Source organism: Tachyglossus aculeatus, chromosome 1 (genome assembly GCF_015852505.1).
Source record: "Tachyglossus aculeatus isolate mTacAcu1 chromosome 1, mTacAcu1.pri, whole genome shotgun sequence".
Lineage (NCBI taxonomy): Eukaryota > Metazoa > Chordata > Mammalia > Monotremata > Tachyglossidae > Tachyglossus > Tachyglossus aculeatus.
Window position 1 is genome coordinate 157,114,454 of NC_052066.1, and position 16,127 is coordinate 157,130,580.

Genomic DNA, 16,127 nt, shown 5'->3' on the forward strand with positions numbered 1-16,127 from the left:
AATTGTTGTTACAGCAGCCAAGGGGGCAACAGTGCATGTATGAAACCACTGCTTGTATGCAGCAGCTCCTGAGCCGTGGATCATTCTCTGTCCCGTGGCCAAAAATTAGGGACTGCAGGGGTGCTAGATTTACCCAGATTGATTTTATACTGCCTCGTCTTGGCTTGGAGACATAACACCCTGTGAGCTGGGCAGAGTCTGCTCAGGTCCACAGAAGGGAAGCTTGGAGCGTGACTTTTGTTTGTACAGTAGGGTCAAATCACTTAGGTGATTTTTGAAGTGCACTCATGCTTCAAAACTAGGTTTCTGTCAGAGAAACCTCGCAAAACTACTCATTTAAAAGTCAGGTTACTTTAACAGGCAATGATCTGCTTTCTTTGAAAATTATTATGATCATTATACCCAGTGATGTGTTTTAGAATATAGTGGTTTCACATTAACATCACGTTTTTAGGGAAAGTCCAGAAGAGAAGACACGGTCCCTGCCCTTAAATCACTTACAGCCCAGCCAGGGAGGCAGGAAGGTTTTGAAGATGGGGAGAGCTGTGGCTTGTCAGATGTGAAAGTGAAAATTATTATGATCATTATACCCAGTGATGTGTTTTAGAATATAGTGGTTTCACATTAACATCATGTTTTTAGGGAAAGTCCAGAAGAGAAGACACGGTCCCTGCCCTTAAAGCACTTACAACCCAGCCAGGGAGACAGGAAGGTTTTGAAGATGGGGAGAGCTGTGGCTTGTCAGATGTGAAAGGGCTGGAGTCACAGGAGCAAGGCAAAAAGAATAGGTTAGCTTGAGAGGAGCGAGGAGTCAGAGCAGAGGTGTAGTGGGAGAAGCAAGTGGATAAATAGGAAACTAATCGAGTTCTGAAGCATAGAAGAGTCATAGAAGAGTTGATGCTATATTTGCATCAAAATCAGACCACTGTAGGTGCATATTTTAATCCATTGTCCCTGTAGCTATCATTTGAAGTGCTCGTAAGTTTTTATTTCGGTTCTAGCCCAGCTATGCTTTTTGATTCAGGCAAAATGTTTTTTGTTGGGAAGATAAAATTGAGTTTTTTATTATCATTTTTAATGGTGTATGTTAAGCACTTACTATGCTCCAGGCACTGTACTTAGTGCTGGGGTAGATACAAGATAATCAGGTTGGACCCAGTCCATGTCCCAAATGAAGCTCAGTCTTAACCCCCATTTTATAGATGAGTTAACTGAGGCACAAAGAAATTAAGTGACTTACCAAAGTCATACAACAGACAAGTGACAAAGCTGGGATTCGACTCTAGCCCCTCTGACTTCCAGGCCAGGCTATGCTGCTTCTCAACAAGAGAAGTTGACAAGAGAATATGTTACCATTATTTGAATTGTTTTTCGTACATTTTGAATGAACACATCAATTAAGGTAATTTCCATGTTTTGTAGAATGAGAGATTGAAGAAGGTTTGTAACGATCTTGAAGAAAAGCATGAGGCAGCAGAACTGCAAATAAAACAGCAATCCACAGACTATCGTAACCAGTTACAACAGAAAGAGGTAAAAAGACAGTAAACATTGTAATTGTTTTTTAAAATACATTTATACCAAATATAAAATTTCTTTCCCTAATTTAGGTTCATTGAAAAATTTAGGAACGAAATGGTATTCATATTCTTTGGTCTTTAGTATAATGAATTCCTTTTCAAGCATGAACTATGTCAAAGTTACAATAAGCCAAATACATGATTTGTTCCATTTTGAACAGACAAGTAACTTTTGGATTAAACATTAGATTTTAATTAACTACCATTAAGAATTTATTAATTTTTATGATTCAAATCATTATAAAAAGTTCACTTTTTCTGTTAAAAATGATCTTAACTACTACTGTGGAAGTATTTCTTTGTGGCATTTTTTTTTTTTCCAAAGAGACCCAGTGGGAAATGAAGAGGTTATTTTTTAGCTTAGGTTTTTAGAATTTTGCCTTCAAATGAATATAACTTTTTCTTGACTTTTTATTGTCATAGCACTTTTTCTCATTGTAATGTCAAAACCACAAGTACCTATGTATATAGTTTCACCTCTTCCTATTTGTCCAAATTGCTGTGTGGCAATGGATAGACTCACTGTTAAAAAAAACCAAACCAAACACTCAAGATTTGCATCTTTCATTTAATGTTGATATTTTGGTGAAGTTCAACAGGAAGATAAATATCTTTGTTGGATAAGTACTGTATTTTAGCTCAACATTTTTCCCACTCCCTACTGATAGAAACAGGTAGATTGATAAACTTAACTCTGTAAATGTTCCTTATCACAAATTGTCTGTGCCTGGTGTTGAGAATTTTTAGGGGTGGGAGAGCTGTAAAATCCACTATGAATTTGATAGTTTCTGCGGTAAAGGAAGCTTGTTGTGGGCAGGGAACATGTTTCCTGACTCTGTTGTATTGCACTCTCCCAAGAGCTTGGTACAGTGCTCTGCACAAAGTATGCGCTTAATAAATGCCAATGATGATAATGTCTTCCTAATACTGAAGCAGAGTATAAAGGATTCTGGAGCCTTCTGTTGTGAAAAAACTAACAGAATACTTCCTGGTCATTCCATATTCCCAATTTTTATCCATAACCTATTCTAATGTTCCAAAAGTTGTATATTGTATGGTGCTATTATAATGCATACTAGCACAGGGTTGTCCAAAAGGGAAATGCTGTCAATTAGAGGCATTTTTGTGATTCACTCATTGTATATTAGGACTGTCGCAGTATAGTGTCTTTTAAAGAAAACATACTTTTGAGAAAATTAGAATAAAGAAGTAGATTTCACTGCAGATATTGTTGTTCATATGTGTATATTTATGAATGTCCCCATTATTATTATTATTATTATTATTGTATTTGTTAAGTGCTTATTATATGCTCTCCCCAACCCAGGAAGTACAATGAGATTATGGTTTTTAGGCTTCTTGAAACACTGATGTAATAGTTACTGCAAGTCAGTATTTAATCAACTGTCATAAGGTAAGGCTACAGGAAAATTAGGTGATCTTTTTATGCACTTAACCATGATATTTTTGGTGTATTTAATATTTCAATAAAAATTATCTTCTAAACCTGTAGGTGGAAATCAGTCATCTAAAAGCAAGGCAGAATGTCCTCCAGGAACAACTGCAGAAGTTAGAGACAGCTGCGCAGTCGGTACAGTTAGGAGCAGGTAGCTCCCCTTCAACTACTCTGTCAGCTTCCTTTGTTCCTGGCTTTAGTCATGTTTCAGCTTTCCATGGAGATGACATGGACTTTGGTGATGTCATCTGGTCACAGCAAGAGATAAACAGGCTATCAAATGAAGTTGCAAGACTTGAATCTGAAGTTGGCCATTGGAGGCAGATTGCTCAGGTAGGTACTCCCCCCCCGGCCCCCGCCAAATTTTCCCTAAGGGTTTTGTTATACAAGGGACAAAGCTCTTATTTAAAAACTACTTCAGGTAAGTTCTTCCTTCAGAATCTATATTTTTATGCCAGTATCTTTTCAAATGCATTAAATAATATGCAAAGGATGGGGGCGGGGGAATTTAGTTTATGGATTTAGGGTTAGCTCCCACCCAGGTGAAGTTATCTTAATGGAGGGGCCTGCCGGAATATCCATTTGCAGTTTTTTGAACTCCAATATACCTGTCTGCTTTTTAAAAGCTGGCAGGGGAGAAACGGTTTTCAAGGCACTTGGAAAACATTGCATGAGACAGCCAATATCAAATTCATGATCACCCCAGGAACCAGGATCAAGAGGGCTATTGTAGAAGGCTGATGAGAAGGAATTTTTCCTCATCATCATGGAGTTAAAGGGAGGAGAAACCCCTTCAGGAAGCAAGTGTGCCAGGGAACATATGGTATGAAAAACTTGGATCTCAGGAGGAACTGCAGCATATCTGGAATTGAGTATCACTGTTTAAATTTTAAAAGTAACAAAGGTAAAATCTCATCAACAGTGTCATCTAATATGAAAGATAGCTCATACTTTCTGTGTGTGTGTGTGTGTGTGTGTGTATGCATGCATGAATGTATGAATAATAGTACATACTGAGAAGCACTGTGGCTTAGTGGAAAGAGCACGAGTTTGGGAATCAGAGGTCATGGGTTGTAATCCCAGCTCCACCACGTCAGCTGTGTGATTTAGGGCAAATCACTTAACATCTCTGTGCCTCAGTTACCTCATCTGTAAAATGGGGGTTAAGATTGTGAGCCCCACATGGGACAACCTGATTACCTTGTGTCTCCCCCAGGGCTTAGAACAGTACTTGGCTCATAGGAAGCGCTTAACAAATACTATTATTATTATTGCCATACTCAATTTTGAGTGCTCTTTTCTTATCTCTGGTAATTCTTCCAACACTTTCTCACTTTAAGGGCTGCAAAGTATCCCCTGGCTTAAACTCCTCAGTTTTTGAGTAGAATGATTAAAACCTAATTCAGTTTAAAATTAGGTAATTAAAAGTCTGCTTATGGACACTTGCCTTTTTGCTGAATGGGCAACTAAATACTTTGAAAATTAAATGTAGGCAGTCGCAGTTGAATCCCTCATTTCTGGAAAAGTTGAGCGTCTACTTGAAACATCTTACGTCAGATTCAATTTTTTTCATAGGACCAATGTTATAAATGACATACTTGGTTCCTAAACCAAAGTCAGATTACCCTTAGTTTTACCAATTTTATCGGTAAAAGCAGAGTGCCATTTCGTGGAACCTCCCTGACTCACTATAAATATTTAAACATAACTACATTACATATCTGTGGTTGTAGAATTCTGGGTAATTCTTGTAAAAATGAATTTGCCATTGTAGTTCAGGAAAGAATTCTCCATATGCAAGATTGTTCCTTTGAGAAAATTTGTTCTGAACTTGCATTTGGATCCAATACACTGTACAGGAACCAGTTTATTATTGTAGCCTGAGGATCCTTTCTAATGTGAAAGTAAGAATTGTCTTGTCCCTTGAACACTAACACATGTCCCTGCCACCTTTCGCATTCTTCCCCTGTAACAGTCCACAAATCTGCTCTTTTTTTCCTTTCCATTCTTAAAGCCACCACTGTGATACACAACTTCATCAGCACCCAACGGGACTATTATAGTGATTAGCTTCCTTTCTGGTCTCCTTGTTCCTTGTTTCCTCCCTTTTCACTCCGTCTTACAGCCGCACATATTTTGTAAAATGTACTTTGGAGCATATTACCCACCTCTCCCAAACCTTAAATGGCCCTCCATTGTTTTGCAAATATATGAAGCAAAAACTCCTGACCATTGATTTCAAGATTTACCTCTCTGCCTTCTATTATACCAAAGATCATGTTCCTCAAACCATCCAAGCAAACTAAGTGCCTCTCATTCTTGACTCTTCTGTGAACCATTGCCCAGGTCTTTCCCTATGTCTGGAACAGTCTCCCTTCTCAAATTTGCCAAACAACATCCCTCCCCTCCATCAAAGCCTTCCTAAAAAGCCAGATTTAGGAGACATTACCTGGTAAATGCCCTCATCTCTCCGGTCATGCCATCCCGCTTGCCATCTCAGCACCCAGGTATATATCTCTTTCCCCTTGATGACCTGGCGAGACACTTTACTGATTAAGCAGTGGAATTTATTGAGTGCTTACTGTGTGCAGAGTACTGTACTAAGTGCTTGGGACCGTACAGTGTACCAGTTTGGTAGACAACGCTCCCTGCCCACCGCAAACTCAGAGTCTGGAGAGCTCCTTTTTCAGATAAAATTGAAACCATCAGATGTGATCTCCCTAAAATCCCCCCCCGCTCCTCTCTAGTCCCACACTCCTCCTGCCCCTTCTTCAACTCTCCCATACTTCCCAGCAGTTACCTCAAGAGGAGCTCTTTGCTCTGAAAATCCTCCACCTGTGCCTCCAACCCCATCCCTTTTCATCTTCTCAAAACCTGAAGAAGCAGCATGGCCTATCGGACAGAACGTAGGGCTGGGAGTCAGAGGACCTGGGACCTAGTTTCTGATTCCAGTCGGCCAGTTGCTTGCTGTTTGACCTTGGGACAAATCACTTAAATTTTAATGGGGATTAAATCATCCTCCCCCCAACTTAGACTGTGAGCCTCATGCGGAACAGGGACTATGTCCAACCTGATTAAGTTGTATCCACCCCAGAGCTTAGACCAGAGTTTTATACATAGTAAGCACTTCTAATGGCTTCTGCCCCAGTACTCCAGCTAGCTCCACTTCCTTTCCTCCAGTTCTCTCCTTGATCCCCTCCAATCTGGCCTTTGCTCCCTTCCTGCCATAAAAACTGCCCTATCTTCTTCCCAGCTCCAGCGGCCACTGCATCCTAAATCCTCCTCAACCTCTCAGCTGCCTTGATTGTGGACCACCTTCTTCTCCTGGAAACATTATCCAACTTTGACTTTACTGACACTGTCCTCTTCTGGTCCTCCTCCTATCTCTCTGACCGCTTCTCCTCTGCCTCCCACTCTCTTACTGTGGGAGTCCCTCAAGGCTCAGTTTTGGGTACACTTCTATTCTCCATTGTCACTTGCTCCCTCGAAGAACTCATTTGATCCCACGGCTTCAATTCCTTCTCCTTCTCTGCAGTCTCACACGTATTTCCTCTTGCCTTCAGGACAGCTCTACTTGGTGGACTGGCCAACACTGCAAACTTAAAATGTCCAAAACAGAACTCCTTATCTTCCCACCCAAATCCTGTCTTTGCCCTGTCTTTTTCATCACTGTAAACAATACCACTATCCTCTCTGTCTCACAAGCCCAAAACCTTGGCATTATCCTCGACTCACGTCTCTCATTAAACCCACATATTCAGTGACACCAAATTCTGTCAGTTCTACCTTCACAAAATCCTTTCCACTCCATCTAAACTCTTACTACGCAGATCCAAGCATTTATCACATCCCGCCATGACTGTCAGCTTCCTCACTAAACTTCCCTGCCTCCTCTCTTTCTCTCCATTCCAGTCCTTCACTCTGCTGCCCAGATAATTTTTCTAAAAGAAATTCAGTTCACGCTTTTCCCACTCTCCTAAGTGCATAGTACAGTACTCTGCACATAGGAAGCGCTCAATATAAACAATTGACTGATTGGAACATGTCTACCAACTCTGTTGTGTTGTACCCTCCCAACCACTTAGTCCAATGCTCTGTACACAGCACACACTTAATAACTACCATCGATTGATAGTAAGTTTTAGAGCAGTAGCAGGATGCCAGTGTTGAGGCATTGCATTGTATTAGTTGCTTTGGAAGGTCAAAATAACAGAGATGACAAACATAAAAATGTTTACACTTGGAATGGTCAGAATAAATCTAGCAGACATACGTGAATGTAGTGGTGATGTAAATAGTCTAGTAAGTGCTAGTATTGGCTGAGAGGATGATTTGGCTCAGAGTACCGAGGTTTTAATAGGAATGGGAGCCAGGAGGGCGTGCACTAGAAGCAAAAAGGAAAACCTTTTAATGTTCTCATTTTTTAAATACAGGTTTCTAAAACACAGAAATCTGATAATTCTGATCAGAGCGAAATCTGCAAACTGCAAAATACCATCAAGGTAAGACAAAATGTTAACGAATACACTACTTATCAAGGCTCAAATCTTTGAATTTCCGAAAGTGAAAAGTGGTCATCATAAAAACCTTTTAGTGATTGAATTGCTATAATTCTGAATTTATCTTGCTATGATTGGCCCCAGTATTTAAGTTAATAAAAGATAAATTTATCCAAGGTGTCTTCTTCCTTATAAAGTAGCTCTTAGATACTTCCTAAGATATCCTTAGATATCCTACGATATCTAAGATATCCTCCATATCTTAACTGAGGAAGTCCTTTACCTATTGTCCTCTGGTGCATTTGATGCATTGAAATAATCATCATCATCATCATCAATCGTATTTATTGAGCGCTTACTATGTGCAGAGCACTGTACTAAGTGCTTGGGAAGTACAAATTGGCAACATATAGAGACAGTCCCTACCCAACAGTGGGCTCACAGTCTAAAAGGGGGAGACAGAGAACAAAACCAAACATACTAACAAAATAAATAGAATAGATATGTACAAGTAAAATAAATGAATAAATAAATAGAGTAATAAATATATACAAACATATATACATATATACAGGTGCTGTGGGGAAGGGAAGGAGGTAAGATGGGGGGGATGGAGAGGGGGACGAGGGGGAGAGGAATAATGTATTTTTGATACTTTTACCCTAGACTAATCATCTCCAAATGTTTTGAGATAATGTAGATGTGGATTGATGGTAAGGGTAGCATAATACTGAAGAGAGGACACTTCTAGACTTTTTAGTATTGATGTGGATTAATGTACCATAGTGTTGTGACTGGCCTCTAGCAGGCGTAAATTGATAGTTCAACAAGCAACAAAGGATTTTCCAGTTTTCTGGGGAAAGTGAGACACCCAGGTGAGGAACATCGTAGTGATTTGGGGTTTCCCTGAAATATCAGATATTGACTCCTATCAAGAAAAGACTCCTAGGTATGGAGGGTGAAAGTGTTTATTGCTTTTCAGGGGATGGGCTCTTATTAAATACTTAGTATTTGAAAACCTTTGACCATTATAGCTATCAGTAACATTTTTATACTTTTTGTACCCTCCCAAGCCCTTAGTACAGCTCTGTGCACATAGTAAGTGCTTAGTAAATGCCATCGCCTGATTGATTAATTTGTTTGTACTTGCAGAACTTCCCCTCCCAAGGGTTGGTTTAAGGTGGGATTTTATCGTACCTCAATTTTAGGTCTTGGGGTTGATATTTTTAAATTTAGGCCTTGCAATATTGCAAGTAATCTTGGAGATCAAATTATTTTAAGAAGTTAACATGTTGTACATAGCAGTAATGGTAAAGCATCAACAAATTTAATTGGCAAATTGGCCTTTGTCCCAGTCCAAACAAAGCAATTGATGGATAAGATGTAACTAGAACTCTAACTTTGTTTTTAGTTTGGTTTAAATTGCAAAGATAATTTATCAAGGAATCATTTTTACTAGTATGTACAGTATCATTTTAAATAATTTAGAAACAAAACTGCTTCATATTAGTCCTAACCTACTTTAATTTTTTGAACACAAAGAATTGTCACCAGTATTTTCGTATTTTTTTTTTAGGAACTTAAGCAGAATTTAAGTCAGGAAATTGATGAACATCAGCATGAGTTGTCAGTATTGCAAGATGCTCATCACCAGAAATTGGGAGAGATAAGTCGTAGACACCGGGAAGAATTGGGAGAATATGAAGAGCGAATTGAAGAACTCGAAGATCTGTTACAGAAAGGTCTCTATTGCTAAACGATATTCTGCTGGGTTTTTTAAAAATAATCCATGTCAATGCTTCTATTTTATATATGTTTCTGTTCCTTTTTGTTTTTGGATGGCCACCATTAAAATAAAGCCAGCCCTTAATTTGCATTCAGGATCAAAGAGGATGCAGGGAATAAATTGGCTTAAATAGTAGGAGTCACACCGACAAGGGAAACATGATTTGGAATTTTTACTCTTTCTGAGTTTGCCATTTTTGCTTCCTTATTTGCAAGTTGATAAACATCTTCAGTGATAAATTCAATGCTAGATGCTGCTCAATTCCGTTTTGAGTCCAGCTTGCAGTTGAAAGTCGTTTTCTAAGGGGCACTCTGCAAGTACAGTTTGTGTGGCACTAACCCTTGCTAATTTTGTTTGTTTTGCATTCCAGGTGGCTCAGGGATTGCATTTACTGATCGTTCTAAACTACATGAATTGCAGAAGAACATTCAGATTCTCCATACTGAAAAAGAGGAGGCAAAAAAGAATATGCAAAAACTAGAGGATAAAGTAAAAGATATAAATCAAAAGTTGATTTCTGCAGAAAATGACAAGACAATCCTGCTGAAAGAACAAGAACGGATAAAAATAGACAAAAGCCAGTTAGTCCAAGAATGTGACAGACTGAAACTGGAGTTGAGTACATTTCACAACATTGGTGAGCAAGGAGCTTCTCCAGTGGAAAAAGAAAAAAAATTCCCATCTTCAGCATCTATGGAAGAAGAACTGCACCGATTACAACAAGCACTCTCTGGTATAGAAAGCCAATTAATTTGCCTTTTTGTGTCTCTGTCAGTCACAGAAGAAAATGAATGAATAATGCCCGTTTTAACACCAAAGTGGAAAAATGATCAATTAAGTTATGTTCAGCAAAATTTAAATTTAGTTTTGGTATACTTTTAAATTTCACAAGTCTCTGAGTAGAAATTCTGAACCAGAGGGCTCAATGAATAGCCCTGTATTTTCCTCCTGTTTGTAGAGGAAGATCATTGAGATGGGGAGAAATGCCTCCAACTCTACAGAGTTCTGGCAAGGGCTTAGCCAACACTGAACCCATTTTACCACCAAGTGACAAAGCTAGTAAGTACATTATGAGTTGTTGCATCCTGTTACATCAGCCGGTCATTGGGACCTTTTATTGTATTAAATCAAATTTTTTCTTCAGTCATAGGGTAATAGGGTTGAGAGGATCCTTAAAGAGATCCAGCCCATAGTCTCTGCCCAGGTAGATGAAGGACTAAACAATTTTGGGCAGATGGTTAGAGGTTCTTGTCTTAACGAGCTACAAAACCTAGGATTACATGACATTCCCTGGGAGCTTATTTGTATATTTTATTACCTGACAAATCTTCCTTATGTCCAACCAAAATCTCCTTCTTTAATCCTGTTTCCTTTTGGTTGGTCCTCTGGGTATGGAGAGCAACTTTTCAGCATTCCCTCTCTTCCCTAACTTATTTTTCCCAAGTGGTTGTGTTTTGTTTTAAAGTCTTGAACTTTTCATTATGGGATTTATTTTCCATTACATTTGCATTTTTTCAAGATTTGCTCTTCTTTGGATACTCTCTAGTTTTTTCCACATCCTTTTTAAAGTGGAGTAGACAGAACATGCCAGATCATTCAGCATTATTTGATCGTTATTTAAGCAAAGTAGAAGATTACTTCTTGCTCCTTTTGCATCATAGTCCAATATCACTTGGGAGCAGCTGTATCTGATAAATGCTCCTAAATTATACTGCTAAGTTTGAATTGCAGTGTAGTTGAATTTTAAATTTACCTTTTTTCCCCTCAGTACCTAAAGTCTTTCCGTATCTACCAAAGTGAGTTATTTTAATAGCCTTACAATTAAAATTAAAAATCAATCAGTCTATGGTATTTATTGAGTGCTTACTTGTGCAGAGCACTGTTCTAAACATACAGTTCAGCAAAAGCAAAACACACGTCCCCACCTTCAAGAAGTTTATAATCTAATGGGTGACAAAGGCAGTTACTAATTATTTGTAAGTAGTGGAAGCAGGAGGAAGTACAAGATGGAGTAAGACAGTGGTAGGATGATGTAGATTAATAAATAAGTGAATAAATGCATACTTTAGGATGAGTATAGACCAGTGATGGATATAGTGACCTACATGTAGGTGCTGAGGATAGATGTAAATACATAAGTGCTAAACTAGTAGATTGAAGAGCAGTTGGATGGTATTCCTTATTACCCACATAGATTTGAATTGTTATTGGAGGTTCCTTTAGAAAAGCAAAATGGGAAATCAGTGAATCAGTCATTTACTGAGCACTGAGGTTCCTTTAGAAAAGCAAAATGGGAAGTCAATGAATCAATCATACTGTGCACTTACTGTGTGCCGAGCATTGTACTAAGCACTTGGGAGAGTACAGTATGACAAAGTTGATAGACACATTCCCTGCCCACAGCAAGCTTTCAGTCTGGAGGATGAGAGCAGAAAATATCAAAAGTTAAAATCATTCCAGGATCTTTGAGTTTACAGAGACAACAATTATAAAGTTCAAAATATATGAACTTTTGAAAAAGTGTATCAGTAGTAGCATTGTAGTTACATATGTATTTTGTTGCAATTTTATTGGATTTTTGAGTCTAAGACTGTAGATACTATGTCAGTCTTAAAAAATTAAATTGTTTTTAAATACTAAATAATATTTGTATTTCACATCAAATCATCAAATTATTGTTTTACAGATGCAGAAGATGAAATAACAAGATTGAGTAACTTCAATCAGGTAAACACTTTTTGGGATAGTAAACTGCTAGGATATAAATTAAATTTGTAAGAATCAATTTGTCATCTTGTATTTACAATTTTGAATGTGTGAAATTATCATAGGAACCTTTCATTACAATTCTTTATTTTTGTGTAAAACTCTAAATGTGGCATCAGAAATGAGCACAATTAAGGCACATTTCAGTAGCTCACTGACTAGCTTTGAAATACGTGGAATATGTGCAAATATGAGTATCATAAGAGGTGGAAAATGGAAATAGATATAACTTCCATGAAAGTACAGATACTTTTGGGGGATGATTATGAAATTTAGAGTTACTATTTTAGGACTTAAAATTTTATGAGCTGTATATTACCCGTTTATAGTTGATCAAATCTAAGTGTATGAGTGTTTCTGTGATTTCAGTTCTGTTTCTTGTTTGAAGTGAAGTGAATGATTATTACTGTTTTGCCTTTTTCATCAGTATTTATCTGAAGTTATCCCTTTGACATTTTTCTAGGACAACGATCTCATTCAGGAACTTGAAAGAAGTATGCAAGCCCTGAAAGAAGAAAATTCTAAATTAAGCAAAGGAAAGGTATGTGTTCTGGAAAGATTGGTACTTTACTTCTTTTGACCATGTGCTCTAGACCATATGTTCCGTATTCTCCCCCTCTGGGTTGTAAGCTCGTTATGGGCAGGGAACGTGCCCACTAATTCTGTTGTACTCTCCCAAGTGCTTAGACCAGTGCTCTGCACATAGTAAGTGCTCGATAAATACCATTGATTGATTGGCTTTCCCCCCTCTAAAGAGTTTTGATAAGCATGAAGATATGTAGACCTTGCAACAAATATGTAAAATTTTCACATTTTTTGTGGGATTTAAAAAAAAGTGAACTGGGTGGTAGTCTGTAAGCTCCTTGAGGGCAAGGATCTCGTCTACCAACTCCATTGTATTGTATTCTCCCAAGTAGTTGGTATAGCCCTCTGCAAACAGTAAGCGCTCAGTAAATACCATTGATCAATTTTAATGTGATATAATCTTAGATGTGGGTATTAATTTACAGCTGCTTTTTTGCTTTTAATGAGAATAGAAAGTGTCCATCTAGATAGGTAACCTTAGTCTTTAGTATTCATTTTTGGGCTACTACAAAGGTGGTAGAACCTAGAATGCTTGGTTCTTTCTTTTTGTGGATCGCTGTCTTTTTCTACAACTTTATCAATCTATTTATGGATCAGACTGCTAATCCAGGGCAGATGAAGGCACATATTTACCTTGGGGGCTTCAGCCCAGTTTGGGCTATAAAAGCAATATTGATTATTTTTCCTTCCATCCTTTCTTGCTTAGCTGATGTCGTTTTTCAACATGTCCTTGTGCTGTATTTCTTTTAACTTTAAAGAAGATTTGGGTTGTATATGTTGAAAGTTAGCAGCTTTACAGGAATAAGAATTGAACCTGGCATTTGAACTGGATGTCTATAAATCTTAGATACTGTTTGATTGTTTTTTTTTTCTAATGTTAAGCAGTTCATTGTTACATTTGTCCTCATAAAATATTTACAGCATTTTCCATTATCTTTTTTTTTTTTTAAAGGATGAGCTCCAGGAAGAACTGTTAAGCTTGCGGCTTGAAAGTGAAGCAGTGAAACCCATGTGTATTAGCGCAGATTTGGAGTTGGAGTTAAGTAATTTAAGGGAGAATTTGGCAACAAGAGAACGTGAACTTAATGAAAGTATTATTGAAAAAGAAACCCTAACGATGGAATTAGAAGAATTGGACAAGCAGAATCAAGAAGCTACAAAGGTAAAGTTTTAGGAATGAAACCAATCAGCAGTGTATTCATTCAATGTCAATTTTCAGTGTTTCATCATTCTGACATCTTACATCTGCACCTGAAATAATTTTCCTTTGTGTTAATTTAGGATTAATCTAGGATATTAAGTCCAACATGCATAGTAATATTTTCATTCTTCATCCCAAAAAAGCAGTTTGCTAAATGGTTTGTGATAAATGTCAGCAGTCTTGTGTGGAAATTCGCATTGCCTCAGGAGAACAAAACCATCATGCCACTAAAGCCATTTTAGGTTATATCTTTTGTCAACCTGTGTTTGGTTCAGTTTAGTATGTAAAAGCAAATAAGTGGCCATCCATTTAATAAATATATTAGGTATAATTTTGCAAAATATTTTACAGGAAACCAGTAGTTCTGCAGGGATGGTTTGACTAAAGATCCTTTCAGCATAAGAAAAGAATATAGCACATGCTGTACCCATCAAGAACCCAGCCCATTCCAGAACTAGGGCAGAATAATGCTCTCTGGTGAAATATGAGGTGGAGAGAACCCCGTTTTCCTCTTGTAGTAGAGCATTGAATTTTACTTTCAGAAGAAGAGGAGGGACACCACGTGCTTCAAGTGGGGAATGACTGTTTCTGCTACACATTCCGTTCTCCCCACCCTTTCTGTTATTCTGTACCAGGCAGTTAGTTACGATGCCTGACACAAAGCAATCACTTAATAAAATACCAAAAGAAAATGCTAGAAGGGGGAGCTGAAGTCCATTAGCTTTGCTGGCAGTTGAAACACCAAGAGTTGTACTCTCCCAAGCACTTAATACAGTGCTGGGCACACAGTAAGTGCTGAGAAAATACCACTGATTGATGGAGTGCACATTCTCGGGCCCAGGCACAAATCTGAACAAGGGCTTTTTGCCACCTTTACTGTGTCTGGATGAGGACATTGCATATCGTCTTTGCACCATTTCAGAAAGCTTAAGGGAAGGTAGTTTCCCCTCTCTTCCTTTCCCCCTTAAACCAGCACTTAACTCCGTCTCCTAAATGGATGGTAGAATCAGGGTGTTTAACAGAAGTTTTCACCCACTTGAAATATTTCATTTTTTTTCTTCAGTTGGAAAGAATAAGAGTCTCCACAGTGCTTGTAAAAGTAATATTTGAAATGCCTCTGGCTCCACAGTTGCCACATTTTTCTGGCAGTTTTGGTCAAGCACTTGTTTTGTACTGAGCAAAATTGGTCTTTTATATCAAGTGCATATTTTCTTTACTTGAAATTGCAATTCAGCACAGAAATGTAAATGCCCTCCATCTGTGATTGCATGCATCTGTTGCAACTTGACCTTGTAACTCTGTATGTAGGTTTTGAATGTAATCCTTGCATTCTGATTTTTTAAAAAAATTCATGTAATTTTCAAGTTATTTCAAGTGCAAGAATCTTTTTGGCAAAACCTCACTAGTAATAGGGTATAATAGTTTGAAACATGACAGTTTTAATTAAAATGAATCATTAATAATCTCCCCAGTACTTTGTTTTATGCAATGACCCCGGCTTTAGTTCTTGTGATAAATTGAGTTTAAAAATATATGTTGTCAATAAAGAGACCATAACTAACTCCATTGTTACAGCATGGCAAGTTGATTTCCCGTTCCTTTGTGTGCTGGTATTTCTTTTTTAGATCAGTGTGTTTTATGTCAGATAAATGATTGTTGTTTCCTTAGCTATAGATGGAATTAAAGGACAAGTACTTTTGCTAAAACTTTTCAATTTTAGCATCTACTGGTTTATCTCAACCTTATAATTTCTCATTAGAAGTAAATTGGGAAATGTCTTTATTTCTTCCAATCTCGTAGGCCAAAACTTTCCAAATGGTATGACTTTAGTGTCATGTCATTACATAAATAAGAGCAAGTTGTTTTGAAATATAAGCAGCCATTTCCTTTTATTTGTATAAACAGTTAAAACACAGCACTTGAATTGGAAAAGCATAAAGTGAATAAGATTGTAGGCTGTCCTCCTGGGAGGTGCAAACCTGAATCCGTACCAACAAATCTAACGAAGTTGTTTTTTTTGGATTTTATTCTTTTTCTGTTGAATCCTAGATTTGTGTTGAATGAACCTCAAAAATTAGGGTGTTTCTGGAACATAGAATTTTAAATAAACTGCCATTGATTTCTATTGAGTTCTCAAATGGCACGGGCTTATCGCTCAGAAGTGGCGGGATGCCTTTTCCTCTAATTGAAATTAGTATTCTGTTTTGTACTGTTTGAAGAAGATTGAATTTCTTTTAAGGAGAAAGAGACATTT

General features: G+C 37.7%; 1 protein-coding gene across 1 annotated transcript in view; it reads left to right on the plus strand.

Annotated features, from left to right (window-relative positions):
- Nucleotides 1–16,127, plus strand: part of TRIP11 (thyroid hormone receptor interactor 11) — a 74,552-nt gene that overhangs the window by 15,479 nt on the left and 42,946 nt on the right. The window contains exons 3-10 of the mRNA XM_038748866.1: nucleotides 1,423–1,533; nucleotides 3,094–3,369; nucleotides 7,470–7,538; nucleotides 9,112–9,277; nucleotides 9,692–10,054; nucleotides 12,008–12,048; nucleotides 12,551–12,628; nucleotides 13,625–13,834. Coding sequence (XP_038604794.1) covers nucleotides 1,423–1,533; nucleotides 3,094–3,369; nucleotides 7,470–7,538; nucleotides 9,112–9,277; nucleotides 9,692–10,054; nucleotides 12,008–12,048; nucleotides 12,551–12,628; nucleotides 13,625–13,834 — 1,314 coding nt within the window. The remainder of the gene's footprint in view (nucleotides 1–1,422; nucleotides 1,534–3,093; nucleotides 3,370–7,469; nucleotides 7,539–9,111; nucleotides 9,278–9,691; nucleotides 10,055–12,007; nucleotides 12,049–12,550; nucleotides 12,629–13,624; nucleotides 13,835–16,127) is intronic.